The sequence below is a fragment of the Callithrix jacchus genome, chromosome 12 (genome assembly GCF_049354715.1).
Source record: "Callithrix jacchus isolate 240 chromosome 12, calJac240_pri, whole genome shotgun sequence".
NCBI lineage: Eukaryota > Metazoa > Chordata > Mammalia > Primates > Cebidae > Callithrix > Callithrix jacchus.
The window spans coordinates 97,398,123-97,424,570 of NC_133513.1; the positions used below are offsets into that span (position 1 = coordinate 97,398,123).

At 40.3% G+C, this 26,448-nt stretch overlaps 1 protein-coding gene and 1 pseudogene across 1 annotated transcript in view; both read left to right on the forward strand.

Annotated features, from left to right (window-relative positions):
• CFAP58 (cilia and flagella associated protein 58) overlaps window positions 1–26,448 on the forward strand; it is a 122,746-nt gene that overhangs the window by 50,743 nt on the left and 45,555 nt on the right. Inside the window, exons 10-15 of the mRNA XM_009010251.5 lie at window positions 11,229–11,390; window positions 12,633–12,779; window positions 18,573–18,713; window positions 19,903–20,126; window positions 22,894–23,005; window positions 25,528–25,632. Coding sequence (XP_009008499.1) covers window positions 11,229–11,390; window positions 12,633–12,779; window positions 18,573–18,713; window positions 19,903–20,126; window positions 22,894–23,005; window positions 25,528–25,632 — 891 coding nt within the window. The remainder of the gene's footprint in view (window positions 1–11,228; window positions 11,391–12,632; window positions 12,780–18,572; window positions 18,714–19,902; window positions 20,127–22,893; window positions 23,006–25,527; window positions 25,633–26,448) is intronic.
• Window positions 19,015–19,104, forward strand: LOC118146608 (small nucleolar RNA U13; annotated as a pseudogene).

Consider the following 26,448-nt stretch of genomic DNA (forward strand, 5'->3'; position numbering starts at 1 on the left):
TTTCTCCTTCATTTCAACCCTAAGTATCTTTGTTATTGGTCTATTCATGGTTTTGACTTCTTCCTGATTTAGGCTTGGGAGAACACAAGTTTCCAGGAAGTTATCCATTTCTTCTAGGTTTACTAGTTTATGTGCATAGAGTTGTTTGTAATATTCTTTGATGATGGTTTGAATTTCTGTGGAATCTGTAGTGCTTTCCCCTTTATCATTTTTATTGCATCTATTTGGTTATTCTCTCTTTTCTTTTTTATTAATCTGGCTAGTGGTCTGTCTATTTTGTTGATCTTTTCGAAAAACCAGCTCTTGGATTTATTGATTTTTTGAAGTGTTTTTCATGTCTCTATCTTCTTCAGTTCTATTCTGATCTTAGTTATTTCTTGTCTTCTGCTAGGTTTTGAGTTTTTTTGATCTTGCTCCTTTAGCTTTTTCAATTTTGATGATAGGGTGTCAATTTGGGTCTCTCCACTCTACTCATCTGGGCACTTATTGCTATATATTTTCCTCTAGAGACTGCTTTAAATGTGTTCCAGAGATTCTGGTATGTTGTGTCTTCGTTTTCATTGGTTTCAAAGAAATTCTTTATTTCTGCCTTCATTTCATTGTTTATCCAGTCAACATTCAAGAGCCAGTTGTTCAGTTTTCATGAAGCTGTGCGGTTCTGAGTTAGTTTCCAAATTCTGAGTTCTAACTTGATTGCACTGTGGTCAGACAGACAGATTGTTATGATTTCTGTTGTTTTGCATTTGCTGAGGAGTGCTTTACTTCCAATTATGTGGTCAATTTTAGAGTAGGTGTGATGTGGTGCTAAGAGAGAATGTATATTCTGTGGATTTGGGGTGGAGAGTTCTGTAGATGTCTATCAGGTTTGCTTGTTCCAGGTCTGAGTTCAAGTCCTAGATATCCTTGTTAATTTTCTATCTGGTTGATCTGTCTAATATTGACAGTGGAGTGTTAAAGTCTCCCACTATTATTGTGTGGGAGTCTAAGTATCTTTGTAAGTCATTAAGAACTTGCTTTATATATCTGGGTGCTCCTGTATTGGGTCCATATATATTTAGAATCATTAGTTCTTGTTGTAGTGATCCTTTTACCATTATGTAATGTCCTTCTTTGCCTCTTTTGATCTTTGTTGCTTTACAGTCTATTTTATCAGAGATGAGAATTGCAACTCCTGCTTTTTTTTGCTCTCCATTTGCTTGGTAAATCTTCCTCCATCACTTTATTTTGAGCCTTTGTGTATCCCCTTGCATGTGAGATGGGTTTCCTGGATAAAGCACACCGATGGGTTTTGGCTTTTTATCCAATTTGCCAGTCTGTGTCTTTTTATTTGTGCATTCAGCCCATTTACATTTAGGGTTAATATTGTTATGTGTGAATTTGATACTTCCATTTTGATGCTAGCTGGCTGTTTTGCTCATTAGTTGATGCAGATTCTTCATTTTGTTGATGCTCTTTAGCATTTGATATGTTTTTGGAGTGGCTGGTACTGGTTGTTCCTTTCTATGTGTAGTGTCTCTTTCAGGAGCTCTTGTAAAGCAGGCCTGGTGGTGACAAAATCTCTGAGTACTTGCTTGTTTGCAAAGGATTTTATTTTTTCTTCACTTATGAAGCTTAGTTTGGCTGGATATGAAATTCTGGGTTGAAAGTTCTTTTCTTTAAGGATGTTGAATATTGGCCCCCACTCTTTTCTGGCTTGTAGGGTTTCTGCTGAGAGATCTGCTGTGAATCTGATGGGCTTCCCTTTGTGGGTAACCCGACCTTTCTCTCTGGCTGCCCATAGCATTTTCTCCTTCATTTCAACCCTGGTGAATCTGACGATTATGTGACTTGGGGTTGCTCTTCTTGAGGAATATCTTTGTGGTGTTCTCTGTATTTCCTGGACTTGAATATTGGCCTGCCTTGCTAGGTTGAGGAAGTTTTCCTGTATAATATCCTGAAGAGTATTTTCCAGCTTGGATTCATTGTCTTCATTACATTCAGGTACACCTATCAAACGTAGATTAGGTCTCTTCACATAGTTCCACAGTTCTTGGAGACTTTGCTCATTTCTTTTTGCGCTTTTTTTCTCTAATCTTGCCTTCTTGTTTTATTTCATTGAGTTGATCTTCGACCTCTGATATCCTTTCTTCTGCTTGGTCAATTCATCTTTTGAAACTTGTGCATGCTTCGTGAAGTTCTCGTGTTAGGTTTTTTCAGCTCCATCAATTCACTCATATTCCTCTCTAAGTTGTCCATTCTTGTTATCATTTCATCAAATGTTTTTTCAAGGTTCTTAGTTTCTTTGCATTGAGTTAGAACATGTTCTTTTAGCGCATGGAGGTTTCTCATTACCCACCTTCTGAAGTCTGATTCTGTAATTTCATCACACTCATTCTCCATCCAGCTTTGTTCCCTTGCTGGTGAGGAGTTGTGATCCCTTGTAGGCATCGAGGTGTTCTGGTTTCAGGTGTTTTCCTCCTTTTTGCACTGGTTTCTTCCCATCTTTGTGGATTTATCCACCTGTCGCCTGTGTAGTTGCTGATTTTCAGATTGGGTCTCTGAGTGGATGTCCAGATTGTTGATGATGAAGTTATTTCTGTTTCTTAGTTTTCCTTCTAACAGTCTGGCCCCTCTGCTGTAGGACTGCTGAGGTCTACTCCAGGCCCTGCTTGCCTGGGGATCACTGGCAGCAGCTGCAGAACAATAAGGGTTGCTACCAGTTTCTTCTTCTGCTATCTTTGTCCCAGAATGATGCTGGCCAAATGTCAGTCTGATCAGTCTTTTGTGAGGTGACTCTTTGGATATATGGGGGGTCAGGGAGCTGCTTGAGGAGACAGTCTGTTCTTTATAGGAGCTCAAGTGCTGAGCTGTGAGCTCCATTGTTCATTCAGAGCTGCTAGGCAGGTACGTTTAAGTCTGCTGCAGCAGAACTCATAAACCCCCTTTTTTTCCCCCAGGTACTCTATCCTGGGGAGTTAGGGCTTTATTTATGAGTAGCCATTGTGCTGCTGCCTTTTTTTTTTTCCAGGGCTGTCCTGCCCAGCAAGGCAGCAGCCTAGTCACTGTCTGCCTGCAGAGGCTTTGCTGATCTCCTGTGGCGTCTGCCCTGCTGCTGATTGTATTTCTCTGCAGTCCTGTTATATGGGTGTGGTTAGAACTGCCTCGGCAATGGTGGCCTGCCTCTGTGATGGCAGACTCTCTCTGTTATGGTGGGTTGCCTCGGCAATGGCAGGCTGCGTCAGCAATGACAGACTACCTCCGTAGGGGTGGAGTGCCTTGGTAATGACCGATGCCTCCCCCCCACAGAGCTGGACCATCCCGGGTTTAGCTGTGCTTGCCGTGAAACTCTCAACCCCGAGTGTTTCCAATTGCTGTTTTTTTGTTTGTTTGTTTTTGTGGGTGTGGGACCCACCGAGCCTGATCACCTGGCTCCCTGCCTCAGAGCCCTTTTTTTTTTTTAAGTTGAATGGTTGACTCTCTCCCAGGTGTTCCAGTCTCCTGCTGAAAGGGGGCACGGATCTGTGTGATTTCCTGTGCGACGATCTACTGTGCTGGCTAAAACAACGTCGCTGCCCGGGAATCTCCTGGTCTGACTCTATGTTTCAGTCCCGTTTAATCAGCTGAATGGGCTAATCTGCCTTCCTGGATCTCCAGTTGCCAGTTTAACAGGGCAAACAGACCAGTGTATTTTGTATGGAGAGCCACTGTGCTGTGGCACTGGCCAAAACAGCCGTGCCGGCCAAAACAGCTGCGCTGGCCGAAACAGCTTTACTGGCAACTCGTGGGGCTTCTATGCCTGGGAATCTCCTGGTCTGTGGGCAATAAAGAACCATCTGGAAACGCAGTGTCCACTCACTCTCTGTGCTTTCACTGGGAGCTGCAATCCTGAGCTGCTCCTACAGCACCATCTTGAATCTTCTCCCTGCTCTTTGTATTTTTTAAGTAGTCTAAAATGGATGGGCTGGGCACAGTGGCTCTTGCCTGTAATCCTAGCACTTTGGGAGGCTGAGGTGGGTGGATCACCTAAGGTCAGGAGTTCAAGACCAGCCTGTCCAACATGGAGAAACCCCATCTCTACTAAAAATATGAAAATTAGCTGGGGTGGTGGTGTGCACCTGTAATCCCAGCTACTCGGGAGGTTGAGGCAGGCAAATTGTTTGAATGTGGGAGGCTTAGGTTGCAATAAGCTGAGATAGCACCAATGGACTCCAGCCTGGGTGACAAGAGCAAAACTCTGTCTCAAAAAAATAAAAATAAAAATGAAAAGTAAAATGGATATTATTAGTTTAGTATCCTGATTTTAAAAAGGAAATGAACAATTCTCTCTCTTTTTTTTTTTTTCTGAGATACAGTCTCACTTTGTTGCCAGGCTGGAGTGCAGTGGTGCAATCTCCACTCACTGCAACCTCCACCTCCTAGGTTCAAGCAATTCTCCTGCCTCAGCCTCCCAAGCAGCTGGCATTATAGGCACACGCCACCACCCAGCTAATATTTGTATTTTTGTGAGAGATGGGGTTTCACCATGTTGGCCAGGATGGTCTCAATCTCTTGACCTCATGATCCACCCTCCTTGGCCTCCCAAACTGCTGGGATTACAGGCATGAGCCACTGCACCCAGGTGAAATAAACAATATTAACAACACCTTGCCTTTCCTTCAGGGACCAAATAAAATTCCACCTTTTCCATGGAGCTTTATTAAAAGTGATCTCTAATTCCTCTGTATCTGGTTCCCCTCTGGCAGTTGAGGTTGCCTGTGTGCATTGTAACTGCTATTCGCATGTCTGCCTCATTCTACACGCTGGCTTCTCATTGGGTGAGTCTTACTCAATGTTGAGTTCTTCATATTGCTTACTTACTAGTAAATACTCATATTTTTTGGAATAAGAATGGAAAGCATAATAGACATCTGAGCTAACTAGTCAGAGATTCACTCTTAAGTATCTATATAATTTTCTAATAATATAGTTATTTATGACTGTGGGTCTGCCCTTCCTTTAAATCCACGTGAAACATATTACCACGATGGACGATCTTACCTGAATTATATTTGGCATTTTTAGCTGCGAGTGACTTCCAGGCCTGATCTCTTCCTCTTTCTGAGCTGCAAAACAGCATCAACATTTGCCTTCTTTTTTCTTGCTTAGAGAAAGAGTGAATTCGAAGACGCTAGCTTCGCATTTGCCAGTGAGAAAGATGATCCCCTTTTGTGCCCGAACTGTATGGCTCAGAATCCCAAATCTTTTCTTATGTGCTTGTCTCAGTCAACATTTGCCAACAATAATGGTGCATGATAAGTAGCCACAACATCTCAGTGGGATACAGAAACAAGCCCTTCTTATTCACACACTGCAGCTGACTGAGATTCAGCTGACCTAACTTGGACTTGCCTAGACTTGGCTCCAGGCCATGGGTTGGGCTCAGTTCTGAACCACATGTTTCTTATCCTCCAGGTACATGTTCTTCTCATGGAGAAAGGAAGGAAAACAAGAAAGCCACCATACAAGCGCATTTTGTGTGTCTCTACTTGTCTAATGTTCTGACCTCCCATTGGCTGTAGCAAGTCACATGACCAAGGCTAACATCAACAGCATGGGAAAATGCACTCCTCCCATTAGGCTGTGAGACAGTGGGAGAGAGTGAATGTTTGTTGAACCGTAGATAATCTACCTCAGGATTACAGCACTTTTTATCCTCATGATTTTCCTTTGCTGCACTCTAAATTTTACTATTCAGATAAATTGAGAGGAATGAGGAATAGTATGATGAGTTGTGGTCTATCATATTTCCTGCTTTCTGAACTTTTACATGTTCTAGATAAAACCATTCCTAGTTAATTATTACATCTATGGAACATTTTTCACATCATGCACTTGCCTCATTTTAGGATACCCCTCCTTTTTCGTTCCAAATATTAAACTTCTGGCAATCACCTCCCAGACATTTTACGTGCCAAAAAACATTCTTTTGCAACATAACCCTAACAACAAATTTCCTAGCTCTTTACTCATTGGCTTATAAGAGTGTCAAGCAAAGCTCTTCAGGACAGAGGTTCCAGGAAATGAATAATAATTTTCTTTCAAGGACTTAATACAAGCAAAGAAAGCAAAAATTGATTAAAGAAATATTGTCCACTAGATAGATATCTTCATAATGAAATGCAGCTCCTGTTTCTTTGATGTTAATTTGAATTTTATACAGAGCCTCTGTAATTGGGCAGAACCCTGGAGAGAGGAATCAGGGGAACACAAATTATAAACTTGTTGTGTCATAATAAAAGAAGCATGCTTCATATCATTACTTTTCCTGCAGAACAGGATTTGATGCATAGGAAAATCAAATTAACTTTTTAAAGTACTAGTATTATGTAACATGACATAATATAAATGTTATTTGAGTCCAATAGTACTGAATATTAAATGCATTTAATAAAGAGATCTTCCAAACAGGCTTTGTGTGAGCAACATGGCTGTTTATTTACCCGGGTGCAGGTGGGCTGAGGCCAGAAAGGGAGTCAGCAAAGGGTGGTGGGATAGAAGTTGGTTTTATAGGTTTGGAGTGGGCAGTAGTGTTACAGAGTAAAATCAGTTACAGTGGTGGGGGTAGCGGCAAGGAGTATACATTACCATAAGTTCAGTTACAATGAGGGAGTGGGGGAGGTGGAGGGTGGAAGGGGTGGAGTAAGACATAAGAGTAGTTAAGATGATAGGGTGGGGTGGAGGGATATTCACAGAGCAAGAACAGTTAAGATGGCAGGGTGGGGTGAGGAGTATTCACATTTTCATAATAACAGTTAAGACCGCAGGGTGGGGAGAGAAGCTTAACATTTGTTGCAGGGGAGCTCCTCTGGGTGATCAGGGATAATGGCAAATGCAGGCGGGGTGGTTGGGAGTGATCAGTGGAGTCAGGCAGGACTTCAGACTTTCTGGGTCCAGGCTTGCACATGGAGGCCTGACAGTAAACTATCATAATAATCTGTTAACATATATTAAATGAATTAATTACTATATGCTAAGTACTTGTATGATGGCATAAATGTATGTTTTCTCGCTTAAATCCTCATAATAGCCCTGTGAGATAGATATTATTATATCCCCATTCATAATATAATGTTATAAAAATGAATCAAAGCTGTAGATATGCCTCCCTAAATTCACAATAGAGGATAAAATAACAAAGCAAGAAAAATAGGGAAGACTCAACATTTCACAGGCCTGGGCACATAGATGTTTTTTATTTTTGCAGAGTCAGTTTTTCAGTTTCATTATGAAGGTAAAAGCATTGTCAGCATTCAAACCATTGACATCAAGTCAGAAAAACTTATTTGAGAAGTTTATTGTACTGATATTTCATCAAATGTACGTTAAGGGGTTCCAAATGCAATGACCTACTTTCTAATCCCACCTCCATCTATGTGATGTTTTGGCTACGCTGCAGTTTTTCTGTATGTGTTATTGATTTCGATCTCACTCTTATTTCTATTGACAGGTTGTTTTAACAGAGAAAGAAAGGAGTAGGCTGTAAACTGAGAGTGTACTTCTGTCGTGCACTGTAAGCATTTTCTGGACTCCTCTGAAACCTGGGAGTGCTAGGAGCGCTAATTCTCTGGCTGTAATAAAACTTTCTACATTTGGATGTGATTTATCTCATGAGTTGGTTTGAGGTATCTCAAAGTGTATATTAATTAAGCTCTAGCCCCACAGCTGGCAGCCTGTGTCTCTGATACACCACTTCTAATGGGGGCAGCTTGCTGACAAGATGTTTGACCACCACTTAACACCCATACACTTTATGAATTTTCAGGATTTGAACTTCTGCATGACTTTGGCCTGAATGAGTTCCATAAAAATAAACCGAGTCCCAACACTTAGAAACACATTGCTTGTAAATTGCCTTTTCCCCTAGTTTCACTATCCCCTAGTATTATGTAATATGACATAATGTAAACTGTCATAATAACCTCTTAACATCTATTAAATGATTAAATTACTATATGCTAAGTACTTAAAAAGCAAAACAGAAAACCAATCTGTGTAGTTATCTATTTATTCATTGAATAAGTTTGTGACTATTACTTATTTTGATCTGTTTCCTTCTTTGTAAAACTGGAAGGAGTAATAGTACATTTCTTACAGAATTTTTGAGAGATTAAAGGAGCGAATACATGTCAGGTACATAGAAAGTAACTGAATGTCAGGTACATAGAAAGTAACTGATGAATATTAGCTATTATTATTATTATTCAGACCTGAATAGAATATGCAAATTTTTTCATTGTCATTTAACTTCAATTCCTTTTATCTTTTTGGTGTCATGATGGGTTAATACTCCCAGCTTCAAGAATCCAGAAGCAAGTCTGTGACTTTTGTGTAATGTTGTGTACAGAAAGATAGAGCACGCTAGTTTGATGCTCCGAAAGATAAGCCCTCAGCTACCTCCTTTCTCTGGGGCATTATTCTGTCTGCAACGAATTATTCTTGTGCTAACATCTCTCCAAGTGATTGAACAATTTTTTTCTTTTCTCTAACATGCTGCTTGATATTCTGAATGCTAATGATGCTGTTCAAAGTATTTTCAATCTATTAACCATTATCCTTTCTGTCTTAGATTCTTCTATAACAGTTGGTGCATAGCTCAGTTTACTGGTTGTATCCATTCCTTGATTATCCATTCTATGGTGAAATCACTCCTTACAATTGAACTTGAGGGTAGGGAATGTATCTTATTCTTCTTTCTATCACACATGCTTTTTCAGTGCCTGTCAAAGATAGGTCCTCAGTACATGTTCATTGAGTGAATGAATAAATGGGGGAGTGAATGAATGTATGAACAGAAACATACTCTGTTTCCTTCATGAAACCAACAGAAGCTTTAAGATTAAAATAGAACTAAAAAGAAAGATGTAGGCATAGATCACTTGGGAAAATGTATGCAGAATCCTAAATGAAATTCCAGCAAACCAAATTCGACAGTACATTAAAGGAATCATCCAGTATGACCAAAGAGGGTTCATCCTGAAGCTGCAAGGCTAGTTTTCTATTAAGAAAGCTATTGCCAGCGGTGTGGAAATGGAAAGTATTACAGCCATTTTGGAAAGCAATCTAGCAATATCTATTAAGGTTGAAAATATATATGTCTTTTGAGCCAGCTATTCCACTCCTGGGAATCCATCCCACAGAAGTAAAAGCACAAGTGCATGAGAATACACATACAAAGTGTTTTCTGCAGCATGGTCCAGAGTGGCAAAAAAGTGGAAACAAAGTCAGTGCCCACCAGTGGAGAAGAATTAAATTATGATGGCACACCCACAATGTAGGATGTTACGTAACCTTTAAAGTGAACGAATTAGAATGATGATCTCTACAAGGTATTGTTCAATGATAAAAAGCAAAGTGGAGTAATTATAATAAGATCCCATTTGGCTAAAAAATAAAAACAAACCCCAAAAAAAGCAAAACAGAAAAGAAACAAATCTGTGTAGTTATCTATTTACTCATTAAATAACTTTGTGAATATGACTTACTTTGATCTGTTTCCGTCTTTGTAAAATTGGGGGCAGTAACAGTACGCATCTTAGAGGATTTTTGAGAGATTAAAGGAACGAATACATGTAAAATGTCAGGTACACAGAAAGTAACTGATGAATATTAGCTATTATAATTAGCCTACAGACCTGAGTAGAATAGACAGAATCCAGTAAAAAATATGGAGGGGTACATGGTAGATTGTTAACCTAGTTTTGTTTCATGTAGAAGAGGGGCTGATGTTGAAGGGAGAAAGTCCAAGAAAATAAGGAAAATCAATGTATATTTCACATTTATGAATTTATTTTAAATTATGGCACATATAACTGTATATAAAGAAATTAAAATATTTTTAAAAGGAAAAATATATTACCAGGTTTATCAAATCAATTGATCCAGTAAGAAAGAACAGTACAAAATTATATATGTTGCAAGATATTTACTAAAAGTCAATCCCACCCCTCCTTAGGCACTGGTAAAAAAATTTTGGAAGGTGCTTATTTAAATATGTGAAAGATAAATATTTTAAATAATAGCCATCATTAGCTCTGATGGGGAAAGAATAGAACCAGGCTTCTCATTTATGTATTTTCTGGGATGGTAATTCTACAAGTGGAAAAAGCGGATTCTGGTAAGCAATAATTTGGGAACATGTCGCTCACAAGTAGCCCACACTTGAGTCATGGTGAATATCAGGATGTCAGAGGTCTGAGAGGTCCTTTTCTACCTTTCATTCTAGGTAAACTGCCCCTTCCTCAGAGGACCCTTCCATGGCCCTGTTTCTTCATGTGTGTCCCCTTTTCCTCCATGCTCTGTCACATTGCTTTGCATCCTCCCATTGCAACCATTAATTAAGCGAACACCAAGAAACAGTGAAATTTTCTTAAGAATTTTCTCCTTATGTTGTGCTTTAGCTGTTATTTACACTGTAGTTTCCTTAATTTAATCATATTTCTTTGTGAAAATTTTTCTTCTTAAGGACTTTTAAAAAAAGTTTGTCTCTAAAAAAGGAATTTCCGTGGATTGCAGTGGAGAATCATGATGACATCATTGCTACTGTGTGCATGGCTTGTTGAGCGGTATCGACTCATGGGGGAATTTCAGGTGTTGGTTTTCCATACTTGCAAAAAGGAGGCAGTAGTTCTTCCATCCCACCTTTCCTGGAAGTAGTTTGTGCACAGTAGAGTGCATTTTTATGAAGTCCTTTTCAGTTCCCTTGATGGAGTGAGTTTGACACTGGCAAGATAGCGTTATGATTGCTATCAAGGTTCAAAGACCATTTTTCTTTCTCATGGTTAACTTTATAAGCAACCAATGTGGCCAAACAGCTAGGTTATCTCTTATCTTTCTTAGTGCTTTGTGTTAAGATCTGTTTAAGCCTGTGACTCCCCCCCCTCCGCTTTTCACGGGTAGGGTGGTCAGGAGAGGTTTTCAGAATTGAAAGAATTTCTTCTGTTTTTTTTTTTTTTTTTCTTTCTTTCTTGTGATCACAAAATAACTGTTAAGCCTTTATACTTGAGCAGAACTCTCCTATAGATAAAATGCATGTTTGCGTCTAATCAGTTGGGCTGAATTTCTGTGTTGTACTGTAGTGATTACAACCATTGTCAGATTTTCTGATTACTGGCATCTCTACCAGCCACCCTTAGATAACAACTCCATTTGTCCTCAACCGATAAGCACAGATGGGCTATGTAACCACATTCATATACTTCTTTCTCCTCCAGGTCCTCATGAACATGGAAGATATAAAAGTTCGTGAAACGCAGATTTTTGACTACAAGAAAAAAATAGCTGAATCAGAGATTAAGTTAAAACAGCAACAGAACCTGTATGAAGCTGTGAGATCAGACAGGAATCTGTATAGCAAAAATCTGGTTGAGGCTCAGGTAAATAATATATTTATATCCTTACATTTTAATTTATTTTTACCCTGCATTTAAAATAGTTTCTGTTATCCTAATGGCAAAATTTAGACTAGATTAAAAAAAATCTCATGGAATTCACCTGAAAAGAAGACCAATTTATGTAAAACTATCAGGTTATTTGAAATGGAAATGACACAACTTAATAGAATGTGGAGATCATGGTCCTACTTTTAATTATTGTGTAGAATGACTATTCTCCTCCTTCTACTTTTTTTCTTTATTTGAGATGGATTCTCACTCTGTCACCCAGGCTGGAGTGCAGTGACGTGATCTCGACTCACTGCAACCCCCACCTCCTGGGTTCAAGTGATTCTCCTGCCTCAGTCTCCCGAGTAGCTGGGATTACAAGTGTGCGCCACCATGCCCGGCTAATTTTTGTATTTTCAGTAGACAGGGTTTTCACCATGCTGGCCAAGCTGGTCTCGAACTCCTGACCTCAAGTGATCCACCTGTCTTGGCCTCCCAAATTGCTGGGATTACAGGTATGAGCCACTGTGCCTGGCTCTCTTTCTAATTTTTAAAACTGCTAATCGCTTCTGTGACTCAGAGGGCAGCAGCATACTCTTTTGAATTCCAGAGCTTCGCTTCAAAATCTTTTAGTTATAATGTTTGTTTTGCTTCCAATTTCTTTCGTAAAATGAGGAATAAGGGGTGTGTGTGTGTGTGTGTGTGTGTGTGTGTGTGTGTGTTCATTTTGCATATTTTGTATGTATCTCATGAGAATATTTTGAGAGTTAATACTATGAAGTACTTTGAGGTTGATGGGCACTAGAGACAAAGGAATAGCCCAGTTGTAATTGATCAAGAGGCCATGATTTTGAGAGCGTGTCATTTAAAAGCTCTTAAATATGGCCAGGTACAGTGGCTCACACCTGTAACCCCAGCACTTTGGGAGGCTGAGGCGGGTGGATCACAAGGTCAAGAGATCTAGACCATCCTGGCCAACATGGTGAAACACCGCCTCTACTACAAATGTAAAAATTAGCTGGGCATGGTGGAGCACACCTGTAGTCCCAGCTACTCGGGAGACTGAGGCAGGAGAATTGCTTGAACCCAGGAGGTGGAGATTGCCAGCCTGGCAACAGAGAGAGACTCCCTCTCAAAAAAAAAAAAAATAAATAAAGCTCTTAAATATACATTGAACTTCCATAGGGACAATGGTATCTAATTCACTTTCAAACATTTCTCCTTTCATTTTGTTAGGATGAAATAACAGAAATGAAGAGAAAGTTAAAGATTATGACCCATCAGGTAGATCAGCTGAAAGAAGAAATCTCTGCCAAAGAGTCTGCATTTGTGAAGCTGCACCTGGAACAGCAGCGAATAGAAAAGGAAAAGGAAACATTGAAGGTACTGACCTCATAGTAAAAGTGAAGGATCGATAGTTCATCAGCCCATTTGAGGCAGCCTCCAGTCTCACTGAAGGCAGCAAGGGCCAGGGAGAGCAACCATGCCTGCTTGTGGTCACAGGGGCTAATTACCCAAACCAAGTGCACAAGGCACCAGGAGGATGAGCTCTACCATCTCTAGGTCAGTGCTCCTTACAGGTAGTGCTGCTAGGTAGAATGGGGGAGGGGAGTGGTAGAGATGCAGACACACCCCTTTCATTTAGGCTGGCTATCATACATCAGTGGGAGAGAACCTAGCAAGTTGGCAGTGCCAAGAAGTCATTGAACTTGCAGGCTTGCTACAATTTCTCTGCATTCAAGTCCAACCATTGTGCTCACACCCAACCCTCCCAGATTCCTCCCTGGGCCTTCTGTAAGGTGATGCTTTGTCCCTCTGTTTTTTACTTGGTGTGCATGTGACTTTTTTGTCTGCAGTCTTATCAACTGGGTGTTAGAACTGTATTCTCGCTTGGTTTGTTCTTGACCAGGTTTGTAGTTCACTTTACCTCTGCGGGTCTAAGAACTCTGCAGCTGCTCTTCCAGGGATATCTCTGTCTTCATATATCTTACTAAGACATGCCTTAAAAATCCACTAATTTGGAATATTGTATGTCTACTGACATAAGGACTCTTTCCAGGAATACATAGCAAATAATTATGCCATTTCAAATACTCTAACTGAATATGTTTTACTATACACATCACTAAACCTAATGTGCTTTTCTTTTTCCTGTCCAATCCTATAGATTTCCATTCCAATCCAGTTGAGCAAGGATTAAAAAAAGAACTTCCAAGAGAATAATGTCACTTCTGTTATGAAAATATATGTGCAGAATACTCATGGGTGCTTAAGAGACAGTTGCAGAAACTTTACAGCAAATTAGAGATTGGGTACCTTGGTTTCTGCACATACTACCTTTCAGATAGGCACGGTCTTGAAAACGTAAATCTAGTGTTGGGCAGTTTAATGCCGTATTTCCTAGATTCTAAGATGCTGTAGATTGAAATAGGCACTCTGGATTTAATAATGAGTTTTGTCAAGTTAATGATAGGTTTTCATGGAAATAGAACTACTACATGAAATTAACTTAAAGCTCATTTTGTTTGAGAAGGATTAAACTGTAACAAAAGAGCATGTACAAAAAAAGACGCTGTAACTGATGTATTTACCTGTCTCAGACATTCAGCTCCGCCACTCCAGCTTATGCCACAAAAAGAAGATTCTGCATTAAATGTTTTTATATATGTAAAGAAATATACATATATTTTCTAAAATTGGAAAATATCCTGCATCTTTGCCCTTATACTCCTTGTTTGAAAGCAGAGTTTTATAGAAAACAGTTCGTTCCACTGTGGAGCTTGTAGTGGGATAGGGTTTATTTATTGCTGAATAAATCGGAAGAATCTTATTTTAAACATTGCTTTACCCATGAGTGTTGTGGACTGTGTTAGCAAGGCTCAGTGTAATCCATCTGGTGCATCATCTTTCCCTTTAAAGGGTGGCATTGGGTCTCATCTTTTACTTTCCCTAGTAATGCTCTATTTGAAAAATTAATAATTACTCCATATTGGGGTCCAAGGTGGAACTAATGGCCTTCTACAAAATCCTGCTTTAGAACAAATGTCTTATACAAAATATCAATGATTCCTAATTCCTCAGAGCTTGACTTTAGCTAATATTTGTTTCATTTATGGCCTCTGCCATCAGGTATCTACACATAAAGCTCCAAAGAAGGGTCATAATAAAATAAAATACAGGGTAATAGGGTCCTGTATCATTTGGACCTGCGCCAGCAGATTTGGCATCTGGTCAACATGAAGGATGATTAAAAGGCTTCTGCTCCAGAGACTGCTCCAAATGGAGAGAATCCCAGGTCTGGATGGCTTTGGGTCATCGATTATAGGAAGATGATTGCTTTGGACTTACTGTGGAACTAGGATGCCCTTTCTCCCAGCATTTCTCATGAAGGCAAGAATGAGAAGCAGAGCGAGAGAGGCCTGCCTGATTTATTATTTGAGACTATCCAAGGGTGACTTGCAATGGTGCTCCGACTGGATAATTTTGGCCTATCATTAAGCTCGTTTGACATTCTCTAGAAAAATATGACAGCTCAAATGTTGAGTTTTAGCCTCTTGACTTTTTTAGCCTAAGAATGAATCACATTTCACATAGGTCCTAGGATTTCATGCATCTAAAGTCTGCCAACCAATACCCTGAGGGAAAGGGCAGATTTTCCAGTAACTTTGCTCCAAGAGACATTTATCTTATTATTATGAGTTGTACGAGGCTATGTGGGTATCTAATCCCTCCCAGAGGGGAAGCCCTCACCTGCTAGGTAGGCTGTGAGATACCCTTGGATAGGACAACCCAATTTACAACTTCTCCAAGCCGACAGACAAACGACTGTCCTTAGTAGGTCATCCTCATCTTCATTCAGCCTCTTCAGCAGACAAATCGCCTTCCATGTTTCTCTTACTTTTTCTGTGGCTACCAGGTTCCACTGATGCCTCAGGATCCTGTACACTGTCAGTACATTATGGTTATGACAGAATGTCAATAGTTCTCTGTAGACGTTGCTGTGTCTGCATTCATCTGTCCATTCTGTCCCAGTCTTGTTTCATCAGCACTGAAGGAGCCATCTCATTTGGAGTGTCTGCCATCCAGTCCTAACAAGCCCCTGATTCTGTCTCGTCACTTTCCAATCATCCGACATGTATCTGACAGCACTTTGATTCTTGGTGAATAATTCAGCAGCAAATTCTCTGTGCCCAAAGCTCAGCACCATATTAGGGTCTGGCTTTAGGGTACCATATTCTTTTACTTAGTGGACTCTGTAGCATGCCATGGATAGGGAGCTGTCATCCATGAGAGAGAGAGAGAGAGAGAGCAAGAGAGCCTAATTATTCTCATGGCTAGAGGACTTCAGGTGGTATTATTTGTTTTGCTGCATTTAAACAGATGATTTCTGTGAAACTCATTGAGATCATGCATGAATGGCAGAAATTCTGCAAGTATGACTCTTAAGGTATGATTTATCCCCATAGCCAAATCTGGTTACTGGATTATTAGATAATACATAATGTCTATTACAAAATTGTATAATTGTGGAAGCAGTGAGTAAAGACTGTGTCCTACCATCTCATTACAACTTTATGCCACCAGTAACACTTGGATAGGTGCAGAAACCTCAGGTCCCACCTAGGGCTTTGCTTGATGAGCTTTTGGATGCATAGTGGTTGTTGCCATCGTTCCTGGGTGAGATGGCTCAGATTTATAACTGCTAAATGCATTAGACCCAAGGTATTTTGTTGATGTTAACATTTGCTGCCGACATCTAATGCCACATCTTGTTTACAGCCCATAATTTTATGACATAAGGAGACCACTCAGAATTTTGATATATTATGAAAAAAGTACCTAGCGATGCCAATGCACAAGTAGTTTTACATTTCAGACAGATACTTTCACACACTGTTGATTGCATTTTAATATAACAGGGGTTTCATTTTGTTCTGCTGATGGATTCTGATCAGCTCTTGGCACTTAAGAACAGGGAAGTGAATGTTGCACATCTGGGAAAATAAAAGTTTTATTAAAGAAAGCATGAGCCAAACAGGTATTTTATTGCTGTCGTTGCTGTCATCTTAAATGATTATAGAAACAGAAAGCCTGGCTCTTTGCTCTCTTTCCTAACAGACAATCCCCCAAGTGGTAAATAGTAGATGAGATCTTTTCTCAATAAGTGTTTCCTTTTGCTTATCCCTAGATCAGAACATATTTCATGAATGAACAAATAAAATGTCATAAAAGAAACCCTTGGTTTTACAGTAGCTGGTTGCATTCAGTTTGTGACGTTTCACATCTATTACTAGGTACACAGTATCTTCTACTGTTTGGACAAGTCTGAGGTGTAGAATTAATGACTTTTGGTTTTCATGGGATAGAGACAGACCTTAACTAAAGTTGGGTTGGTTCAAAGGCACTTAAAAGTGTGAGGTTTTCCATCATCTTGGTGCCATTCTGGGTAGGTGGGGGTCCAAATACTTACTTGAAGGTAAAAATGATTACTCTTTGCCAACTTGTAAGCCATTGACAAGTTGAAACCTTAGTATCGTCTCATCATCTTCCTTCTGATTCCAGCATGGGGGAAAGCAGAGCTCTTTCTCCTCATTTGCTGCTTCTTGTGCTGACCTGGTCTGTGATACTCCTTGTCTATCCCAGTTGGGCATGGAACCTCTCAGAGGCATATTATTCTCTCCTGTAATGTACATAACTCTAGTTCCCCCACTGCATACCCTATGTGATGCATGGCACACAATGCCCTTCCCTGTGTGGCTTAGCTATTTGCAAGTATTACCTCCAGCTATTCCCTACCTACCTCTCGAATTCAGCCATATTGGCTGTTTCACTGTCTGGTGAACACATCAGGTACTTTATAGTTTGCACGCCTTTGTTCCCACAAGCCTGACTGTGGAATGCCCTGCCCCCACAACACATACCCCTCCATGTTGTCAATATCTGTCAACTGCCAGGGACCTGGCTGGTTCTTCCCTCTAAACCCCAGGCAGAAATATAAACTCCTTTATGTGTAGATACTTTTCACATAGGTGGATAGCATTTTCACACTCTTGTTGGTTATTCATCATCTTCAATGAATGGCGGATCCCTCAAGTCTTGCATATCTTCTCTATTTGATTTAGAACTCTTGGGTGGTGACAGTAGAAGGAGCACAGGCTTTGGAAGCAAAAGATCTGGGTTGGACTCTCTAATCTGCTGTTTAATAGTACCATTACCTTGGGCACATTACTTGCATTTGTCTCTGTAATTGCATTAAATGAGATAGGAGTAGCTATGCAAATGGCTAGTATCATGACTGGGATATGGTAGGTCACCAACAAACTTGTGGAATAGAAGTGAATGTGCACTCTGATGAGACAAATTGTCCTTTTGAAACTTAACAATCCATGGCACCCTTTCTCCATAATTCCTGTGATTTTCATATAAGTTTAGGTGCCAGATTCAGGTCTGAGCTCTCCAAGAAAGCATCCCTGCTACCCCCAGTCTAATGATGACTTTTTCTCTGACCTCCTGTAACATCAATTCACCATCTGTGTGATAATCAAGACACTGAAAAGTTATTGCCTGGACTTCTTAATATTTGCATAAAATTTGTCTATCTTATCCTTTCATCTGGGTTGGGAATGCCATAGAAGTAGGATCTATATATCTTTTTATAAATGACATCCCTTCTGTTCCATCAGGATGTTTTACAAGACATACAGTTGTTATCTTTGACTCGTTTAATTTTGCTCACAAAGGGCTTTACCTTTGCTGTTCATGTGCTGGTGGTGTTAGGGCCATTATAGGAGCTGGTATGCACAGAGGCCTCCCCTGTCCTCACCCCACATCGTGCTCTGCACTATTCTTTGTGAATTATCCTGGTGTTTAGCTGGTAAGAGATGAAGTGCTGCTGAATACCAATGAAGCCCCTGCTACACATATATAGAAAAATGATAGAAATCCCTCAAGGGCAAAACTCAGAATAAACACGATGACTGTAATGCTGTTTCTTTATGAGTGTGTGAGTGTGTGTGTGTTGTAAGCTTGTTTTGCTTGTGAGAGCGATCAAACCATGTTAAACGAAACATCAGAGGAAAGAGTAAGAAGCACACTGTACATCTGAATCCAGGCTCTGTCATCCTGGTTTGTGCTGTAAGGAATTGAAATTTGCCTGTATCTTCCACTCTTTGGTAGGCCGAGCTGCAGAAGCTGAGACAACAAGCCCTGGAGACCAAACACTTTATTGAAAAGCAAGAAGCTGAAGAGAGAAAACTCCTGCGAATAATCGCCGAGGCTGATGGGGAGAGGTTGAGACAGAAGAAGGAATTAGACCAGGTAGAACACCTACCTCCTCATCAGACTTGCAGACCTTGTTAACAGACACGAGTATTTATATTCCACCCTTCACGAACCCCCATTCCTCTCTCACCTCTGCCAACCAGCCCTATTGGAAGAACAGCATCAGAGACCCATCTTGTTTGATTAATTATGAAATAGTCACTCCTTTATTTGACTTACATTTATGAGCACTTCCCATGCATCAGTCATTCCTGTAGGCACTAGGGACACATTGGCCACCAAGACAATAAGGTTCATCCTCAAGGAGCTTGCATTCTAGTGTAATACAATGGCTCACATCAAATTGCAATTCTGGGTGTTCACATGTATGTGTAAGATATGCCTCCCTCAAACCTTATTACAATGTCAGTACATTACCCATCTAACATGAAGAAAACAAAAATAATAATTTGGGAGATAGAAACCCAAATGCATAATTTGGGTGTTAGAAATTTAAATGCTCTAAGGGACCTGGTGGAGAGAAGTTGGCCAGGGTAAGACAGAAGGAAGTAGTGGAACTTGGCGAGCGCTAGCCCACCATGAAGTCATTCAGATTTGAACATTTATAAAAATAATGGGTTTGGAAGTAAACCAAACACCACAGATATGGGCTAAAGATGATTAGGCTATTGTTATTATTATTTTTGAGACAAAGTCTCTCTCTGCCACCCAGGCTGGAGTGTGGTGGCACAATCTCAGCTCACTACAACCTTCTCCTCCCAGGCTCCAGTCATCCTTCTATCTAAGCCTCCCAAGTAGCTGGGACTACAGGCATGTGCCACTGCACCTGGCTAATTTTTGTATTTTTAGTAGAGATAGGGTTTCACCATCTTGACCAGGCTGGTCTTGAACTCCTGGCCTCAAGACCTTCAAGGTCTTGAACTACTGGATCCACCCACCTCAGTCTCCCAAAGTGCTGGGATTACACACGTGAGCCACCGTACCCAGGCTTGGACTATTATTATTAATATTATTAAAGATTATTTGTTGTATGGTGTTTTCAGAAACTCTAATGGGAGGGCTCCAGTGTTGATTGCCTAGCCAGCTTTTTCCAGTGCCCAGCTATGTGGTGCCCAGTACATGTGGGCATTCGATAGATACTCATTGGCTGAATGAATGCTGCTATCACAGTGAAAAGCTGAGACTTTTCCTTCCCTGGTGGCCATGCCCTTCCCTACCTTTCTAGGTCATCAGCGAGAGAGATATCCTGGGGTCTCAGCTTGTTCGGCGCAATGACGAGTTAGCTTTGCTCTATGAGAAGATCAAGATCCAACAGTCCGTGCTGAATAAAGGGGAGAGCCTGTACAACCAGAGGCTGGAGGATATGAGAATCCTCAAACTTGAGATCAAGAAGCTTCGCCGGGAAAAGGGGATTCTTGCCAAGAGTGTGGCTGATGTTAAAGAACTCAGGTAATAGGTAATAGAACCCAGGGCTGAGGGCACCATGCAGCGTGGGGAGCTCTAAAGTCAGCTTGTATTCATGCTTGTTGCTCACTGAAGGTCTTTATCGAGTTGTGCAAAATGAAGTTTACAGAATGAAGTTATTAGCAAATAATGAGAACAGTTTTTCCGTTGTGCCCATTCTGTGTCACAAAAATGAACCGGCTTCCGCTCAGGGAAGCACAAAAAGGTTTTCAAAAAAGGCATTCTGGATTTTACAAAAGATTTTTAAGGAAATTAGTTACAATTCAGAATTTTTTTTCCCGCAATGAGCTTTCTCAAATTTCTTTAATAAGTCAGTACGCAAGAGAGGGAGCATCAATATTGAAATTTAATCCTTGTAACATTTGCACATTTTTTTCTTGGAATTATATACAGGAAGAAAAGAGGTGGAAAATGCAATTTTATCACTACTTGAAAACTTCGTTTCCTCAGAAGGCGGCCAAATTTTGTATCACTCTTGATTTATCTTCTGCAGCTTTCACTTTAGCTTAGTGCGCCTTCTTCTTTCTTTAAATCTTGCATTACACGAGATCTACTTTCCCTTTGGGAAAACGTCATCATGTTTTATATAGGCAATTGCAGGAAACCAAATAAGAGTTCTGGTATTTTCTCGGTAGCTATCCTTATTCCCCGCAGACTTGTAGATGAACAGTATCCTTGGCCACCTTGGAATGAGGACAGGGTTTGGATCTGCTTCTCAAATCAGTTGGCTTAGAAGATAGTTTGGATATCTAAGTGCAATGAATATGTTCAGGGATATGGTTGTCACTACCGAGGATGGATCAATACTTTTTTTGAGGGGAGTTGCTTGTATTTCAGATGATAAAAGTAGTGCAAATTCATTGTAGAAAATGTGGGAAACACAGAAAAAATATAAAGAAGGGATTAGAAAATCACCCGTAACTTTACTTCCCAGAGATACCACCATTGACATCTTGGAGACAAATGGATTCATTCAAAGTAGCTATTGAACAGTCGCCAAGACCATCACTAAACTTGTCAGCCATGAGTTATTTTTATTACATACACAAAGGACCAAATTTTATCCATTCCTATTCAGTATTGCTGGTTTGTTGATAATATTTTTTGTGTTTCTTATCAATGGAAAGACAGCTTAATAAAGGCTGGAGGCATGCTAGCATGAACTCCAACCTGTCTTGCTACCTACAAGCTGTGTGACCTTGGGCAAGTCACTGAACTTCCCTGAGCTTCAGACTTGTAGTCACAATAAACAGGAAAACAAATCAGCAGAGTCTAGTACAAAGCAGGCCATCAAATACGGTAGCTAATATTTCTGCCCTCCCCTTCTGATGACATTCTAGAAAATTGAAGTGTTAAAAATATGCTTTTAATTCTAAGCAGCTTGCTCTGAGCGCCCTGTTGAGTGAACATCATGCAGTTAATTCTAATGGTTTGTCTTGCTAATGAGGGGAAGTTGTATTATTGGTTTAAATGAAGCGATTAAGTAAAAGAGATGGCTTAGTATTAGTAATCTGCACCCCTGCAGCAGACGAGGACAGATAATAATATCCTTATTGCCCGTGTCAATGCAAGTGCTTGGTTCTTCTCTGCCTCCCACCATCTCATTCAATAGGGCAACAGCCAGCTTGCAAACACTGAGGATGGCTGCTGCATATTACCTATCAACTAGAGATTCCTGCAGATTTTAGCAGTGCGTTTCAACCAGAGCTGGTTATTTGGAACTTTTTCAGCCAACTCTGTAGTTGTGGAACTCAAGATAAAATATCATCACAACTCCTAACTTGGTGTTTCTCAATCCGGCTGCACGTGAGAATTGCCAGCAGGACTTTAAGACCTATGAAGCCGGGGACCCATGCTAGACCATTAAACAGCATCCCTCTAGAGATTGGGTCCAGGAGATGATGTCGTTTTCAAAGCTCCCCAGGGGATTTCAATGAGTAGTGAGAGTGGAGCTGAATGCCCTGACTGGTGTTAGGTTATCACCTGAGCCTCAATATATTGCCGTCAGGTGCTAAGTTTGTGGATTGTAGAGTGTTCATTTATTACCACTATAGAAACATTCAGAAACATTAAACAGTATATTGAAACTCCCAAAATTCACCCCTGAAATGGTTTGGCTCTGTGTCCCCACCCAAATCTCACCTTGAATTGTAATAATCCCCACTTGTCATGGTTGGGGAGATAATTGAATTATGGGGGCAGTTTCCTCATACTGTTCTCATTGTAGTGATGTAGTGAATAAGTCTCACAAGATCTGATAGTTTTTATTAATGGGTGTTCCCTGGAGAAGCTCTCTTGCCTGTTGCCATGTGAAATGTTACTTTGTTTTTCCTTTGTCTTCCACCATGATTGTGAGGCTTTCCCAGCCATGCAGAACTGTGAGTCCATTAAACCTCTTTTCTTTATAAATTACCCAGTCTCAGGTATGTCTTTATTAGCAGTGTGAGAACAGACTAATACAACTCCCCGCCCTTCGTTCTTTTCATAAACTTATAAATTTCTTGATTATTCAGAATCATGACTGACTCTGAAGCCCTGGCACTTTTCTTTTTTAAGCTAAGCCAATTCTTGAGCTCTACAAGAATTAATATCATCTGTGTCTTGCCCAGATTTAGGAGGCTGATCCCAGTGTTCACAATATTCTCCCTAATTCCAACTTTTTATATAAGACATAGTGTGTATGCAACCGATTAAACATAGAATGTTCAAATGGGTGGATAATTCTTTGCAAAATCAAGTTTGTCTTATTCAGACAGGAGTTTTTTTATATGCAAAGAGAATTCTTGAAGGAGAGGACACGCTGCCGAGCCCTGGAGGAGGAGCTGGAGAATCCCATGAACGTGCACAGATGGAGGAAGCTCGAGGTAACATCTGGCAGCGCGTTCTCCCCATCCCCAGATCTCTCCTCCTATCCCACGCGAAGCTTCTAACCTAAAGCGCAAAGAGAAGCGAGGTTTTATTTAATGCTATGCAAATTGTCACCTAAAATGTAAGGCTGGATCAGATGTAATTTGAGTTCTCTCAGAACCAGATGGTTCATTTGGGTTTTGTTTTAAAAGTCTTGCACAAAATCTTTTCTACCTAAAGAAAGCCCAGTGAAAGCTGTGAACCCGCCTCACCAGTTGAGATTTATTTTTCTGGCTTGGGTAGGTTTTGGTTAACTAGCTATCCTGAGGCTGCCTGTCAGTCTTGGATGTCCATGGCCTTTAACGATACTGGGCACCAGCATCTTCACCATCTTTCAATTGATCTTTGCATCCTTTTATTACAGAAAATACCCTTTTGTGAACTGCCATCTTTTTGACAGCACTGTGTTAGCCAAGCCCTTTCTCTCAGAACGTGGGGACACAGCTAAAGTCCCACTGGTAGGGGATGGATAATCAACTTCATATTTAATTTTATTCAGTGACTTTCTGATAGTCATCACCACCAGCACTGAAAATAACAGTTAAAGACAAACTCTGCTTCTTCAAGAAAAAGATAGCCATCTCCTTTAGTTGTACCTAGCAATGTGGATGCCAAAAGGGGCTTCAGCTAATTGAATGATTAGGGTATTGGGAGATGTAAGTAGGTCATATAAGAAAAAGCAGGGCAGGCATAAGAAAGAAAATCAGCCAGGGAGATGTTTGTTTTTCATTTTAATTTTTTTCTTTAAGTATGGAAAGGACAATATATATTTTACATAGGGACTTTTAAGACAGAAAAATATAAAAATTCCTTTATTTTTGTTTTTAATTTTTATATTTTCCTTATAAGAAAGAAAATCAGCCAGGTAAATTTTTGCTTTCCATTTTTATTTTTATTTTTTAATGAAGAAAACATTAAGGATAATGTCTTACAAATTGTTATGTAAACACGAGGCCTGGATTTTAACAGCATCCAGTCCTGCCAGGTGAATGTATGCCAAATCTAGTCCCAATAGATGGATCCCGGTTGGCACTGCTCACTGTTGCTTAAGCAAAGCCAGAGTCAATGACATCTCTCTCTTTCTTTTCTCTCTCAGACCCTCATTCCTTCCTCTTCAAATGCCGAGAGTGGTGTAGTTTACTAACCCAACAGTAATATGGATGTGCCCGCAGAAGTAGAGATGAAGATTTTAAATTCATTTACTGTCACATTCATTAATTCCATGTGTTTTCAGGCAGATCTTTAAAGTTGCTAATTTTACATCAATTTCTATTTGAAAAATTAGAAAATACAGACTCTGGGAGGCAGTTGAAAATACTTAGCTGTTACATTAATTCAAAATGTCAGTACAGTTGAAAGTGAAGCCTTGGCTCAAAGGCTAGAGGACAAATTCCCAATTTATAACTGTATCTCTTGTTTGAATTGTACACAACTAGTAAAGGAACATCAAAGCTTTGTGGACTGACGATTCCATTTCAGAGCTAAATGCCATGGTAGTGTCCTGCTGCCAATAATGAGCAGAAGTCCGCATCCTAGAAACCATCCTCGTCATAGACTGCAATGAATCTTCCTGTTGACAATGACCAAAGGAGAACCCTAAGCTGAGTGAATTGGGGAGCCCTGCCTCATTTCGTTCAAGAATTCTAGGGCACAGTGGCTCACACCTGTAAGGAGGATTGCTTGAGCCCAGGAGTTGGAGACCAGCCTGGGCAACCTAGTGAGACCCTGTCTTTACAAAAAAATTAACCAGGTGTGGTGGCATGTGCCTGTGGTTCCAGCTACGTGGGAGACTGAAGCAGGAGGATTCCTTAAGCCCTCAGAGTTTGAGGCTGCAGTGAGCCATGATTGCACCACTGCACTCCAGCCTGGGCAACAGAGTGAGACCCTGTATTAAAAAAAAAAAAAAGAATTCTAAAATGAAGTTAAACAGAGGAGTTGGTAGGGTAAGCCTTGGAGCATAGGGACTGAGAACTGTACAGCCTTTGGAGCTTGGCATATTTGGGCTTGAATCCAGCTCTGAGCCTTACCAGTCTGGGTAAATGAGTTTCTCTGTCTCAGTTGTCTTATCAGTATGAAAGGCTAAGACATACTGTCTCCTAGGGCTGTCCTGCAGCTAAAGTATAGTGTTGTGTAAAAAGCATTTAGCATAGTATCTGGATGGTGGCAAAGAGTCAGATATCAAGCATAGTAGCTACCATTATTGTTATTCCCACTGGTGGAATAAACATGTTTACTTTCTATTTATAGAATAACTAGTACCATAGGTAAAACATTAGGAAAATTGCAGCCTGCTTTTTTGGGGATAGGTATTTATGATTATCTCATCTATTATACTTTTTAAAAAAATTCAAATTCTCTCTGTATTGGGTCTGCAGGTTTGCAATAGATTTTAATAAAACAGTGTGCATTTTACATAGAGAGACCTTGGGGCTTCAAAGTTGATGATATCTCAGCTGCTATTGTTGTTCCCTTTGGACAGGCCAGCGACCCCAGTGCATATGAGCTGATACAGAAAATTCACACCCTGCAGAAACGTCTTATCAGCAAGACTGAAGAGGTGGTTGAAAAAGAGCTGGTCCTTCAGGTAGCATTTTTGTTTTCTGTACTCATTGTACATGCAGATGTCCTTAGCACCACCATCTTCAGGACTACGTTCTTAGAATTAGTCATTTGGCAGCATTGCATGTCCCATATTTAACTGTAGATGGCAACAGTGACTCACACATAGAGAACAAGCACAGCCTGATTAATTGGTCTTTTATGTTGCGATTACTGATATTTCAAGAATTCTGGAAAATTAAGTTCAAGGCTAGACTTACTGCAATGGGTAATGGGAGCAACTCCCCCCACTTCTCTACAGTTTTATTTATCAGATTCTTTTAAACATTTTTCTTCATATCTTCATATACTGCAAAATGCTGTGATTTTGATTTTGAAAATAAGCTTTCCTATAGAGTACAAATGATCTGTTCACATAGAGATTTGTGTGAGTGAAATGGAAGAAGAGATTTCTTTTTGAGGATTTTATGCAGTAAATTGTTCTGCAGCAAGTAGGCCTGTATCTTTGCAAGGGCCAGCTGTCATCATCATCACCATCTTCATCACTGCCATCATCATCATCACTTACTGGGTGCCAGGTATGCTGGTGGCTTTACCTACTTGGTCTCATTTCCTCTTCACAGTTCAGGAAGCAGGGATGGTCTTCCCCAATTGATGGCCGAGGAAGTTAGGGCCCACGAGTTTAGCATGGATAAGAATGTCAGCTTTTGAAGTTAGATGGCTTGGTTTGGACTCCTGCCAATTGCTATGCCAGTTTAACTTCATTGCACCTGACATTCTTAGTCTGTGTTATGGGACAATAACAGAACCTGTGAAAATGGATATTGTGAGGATTGAAAAA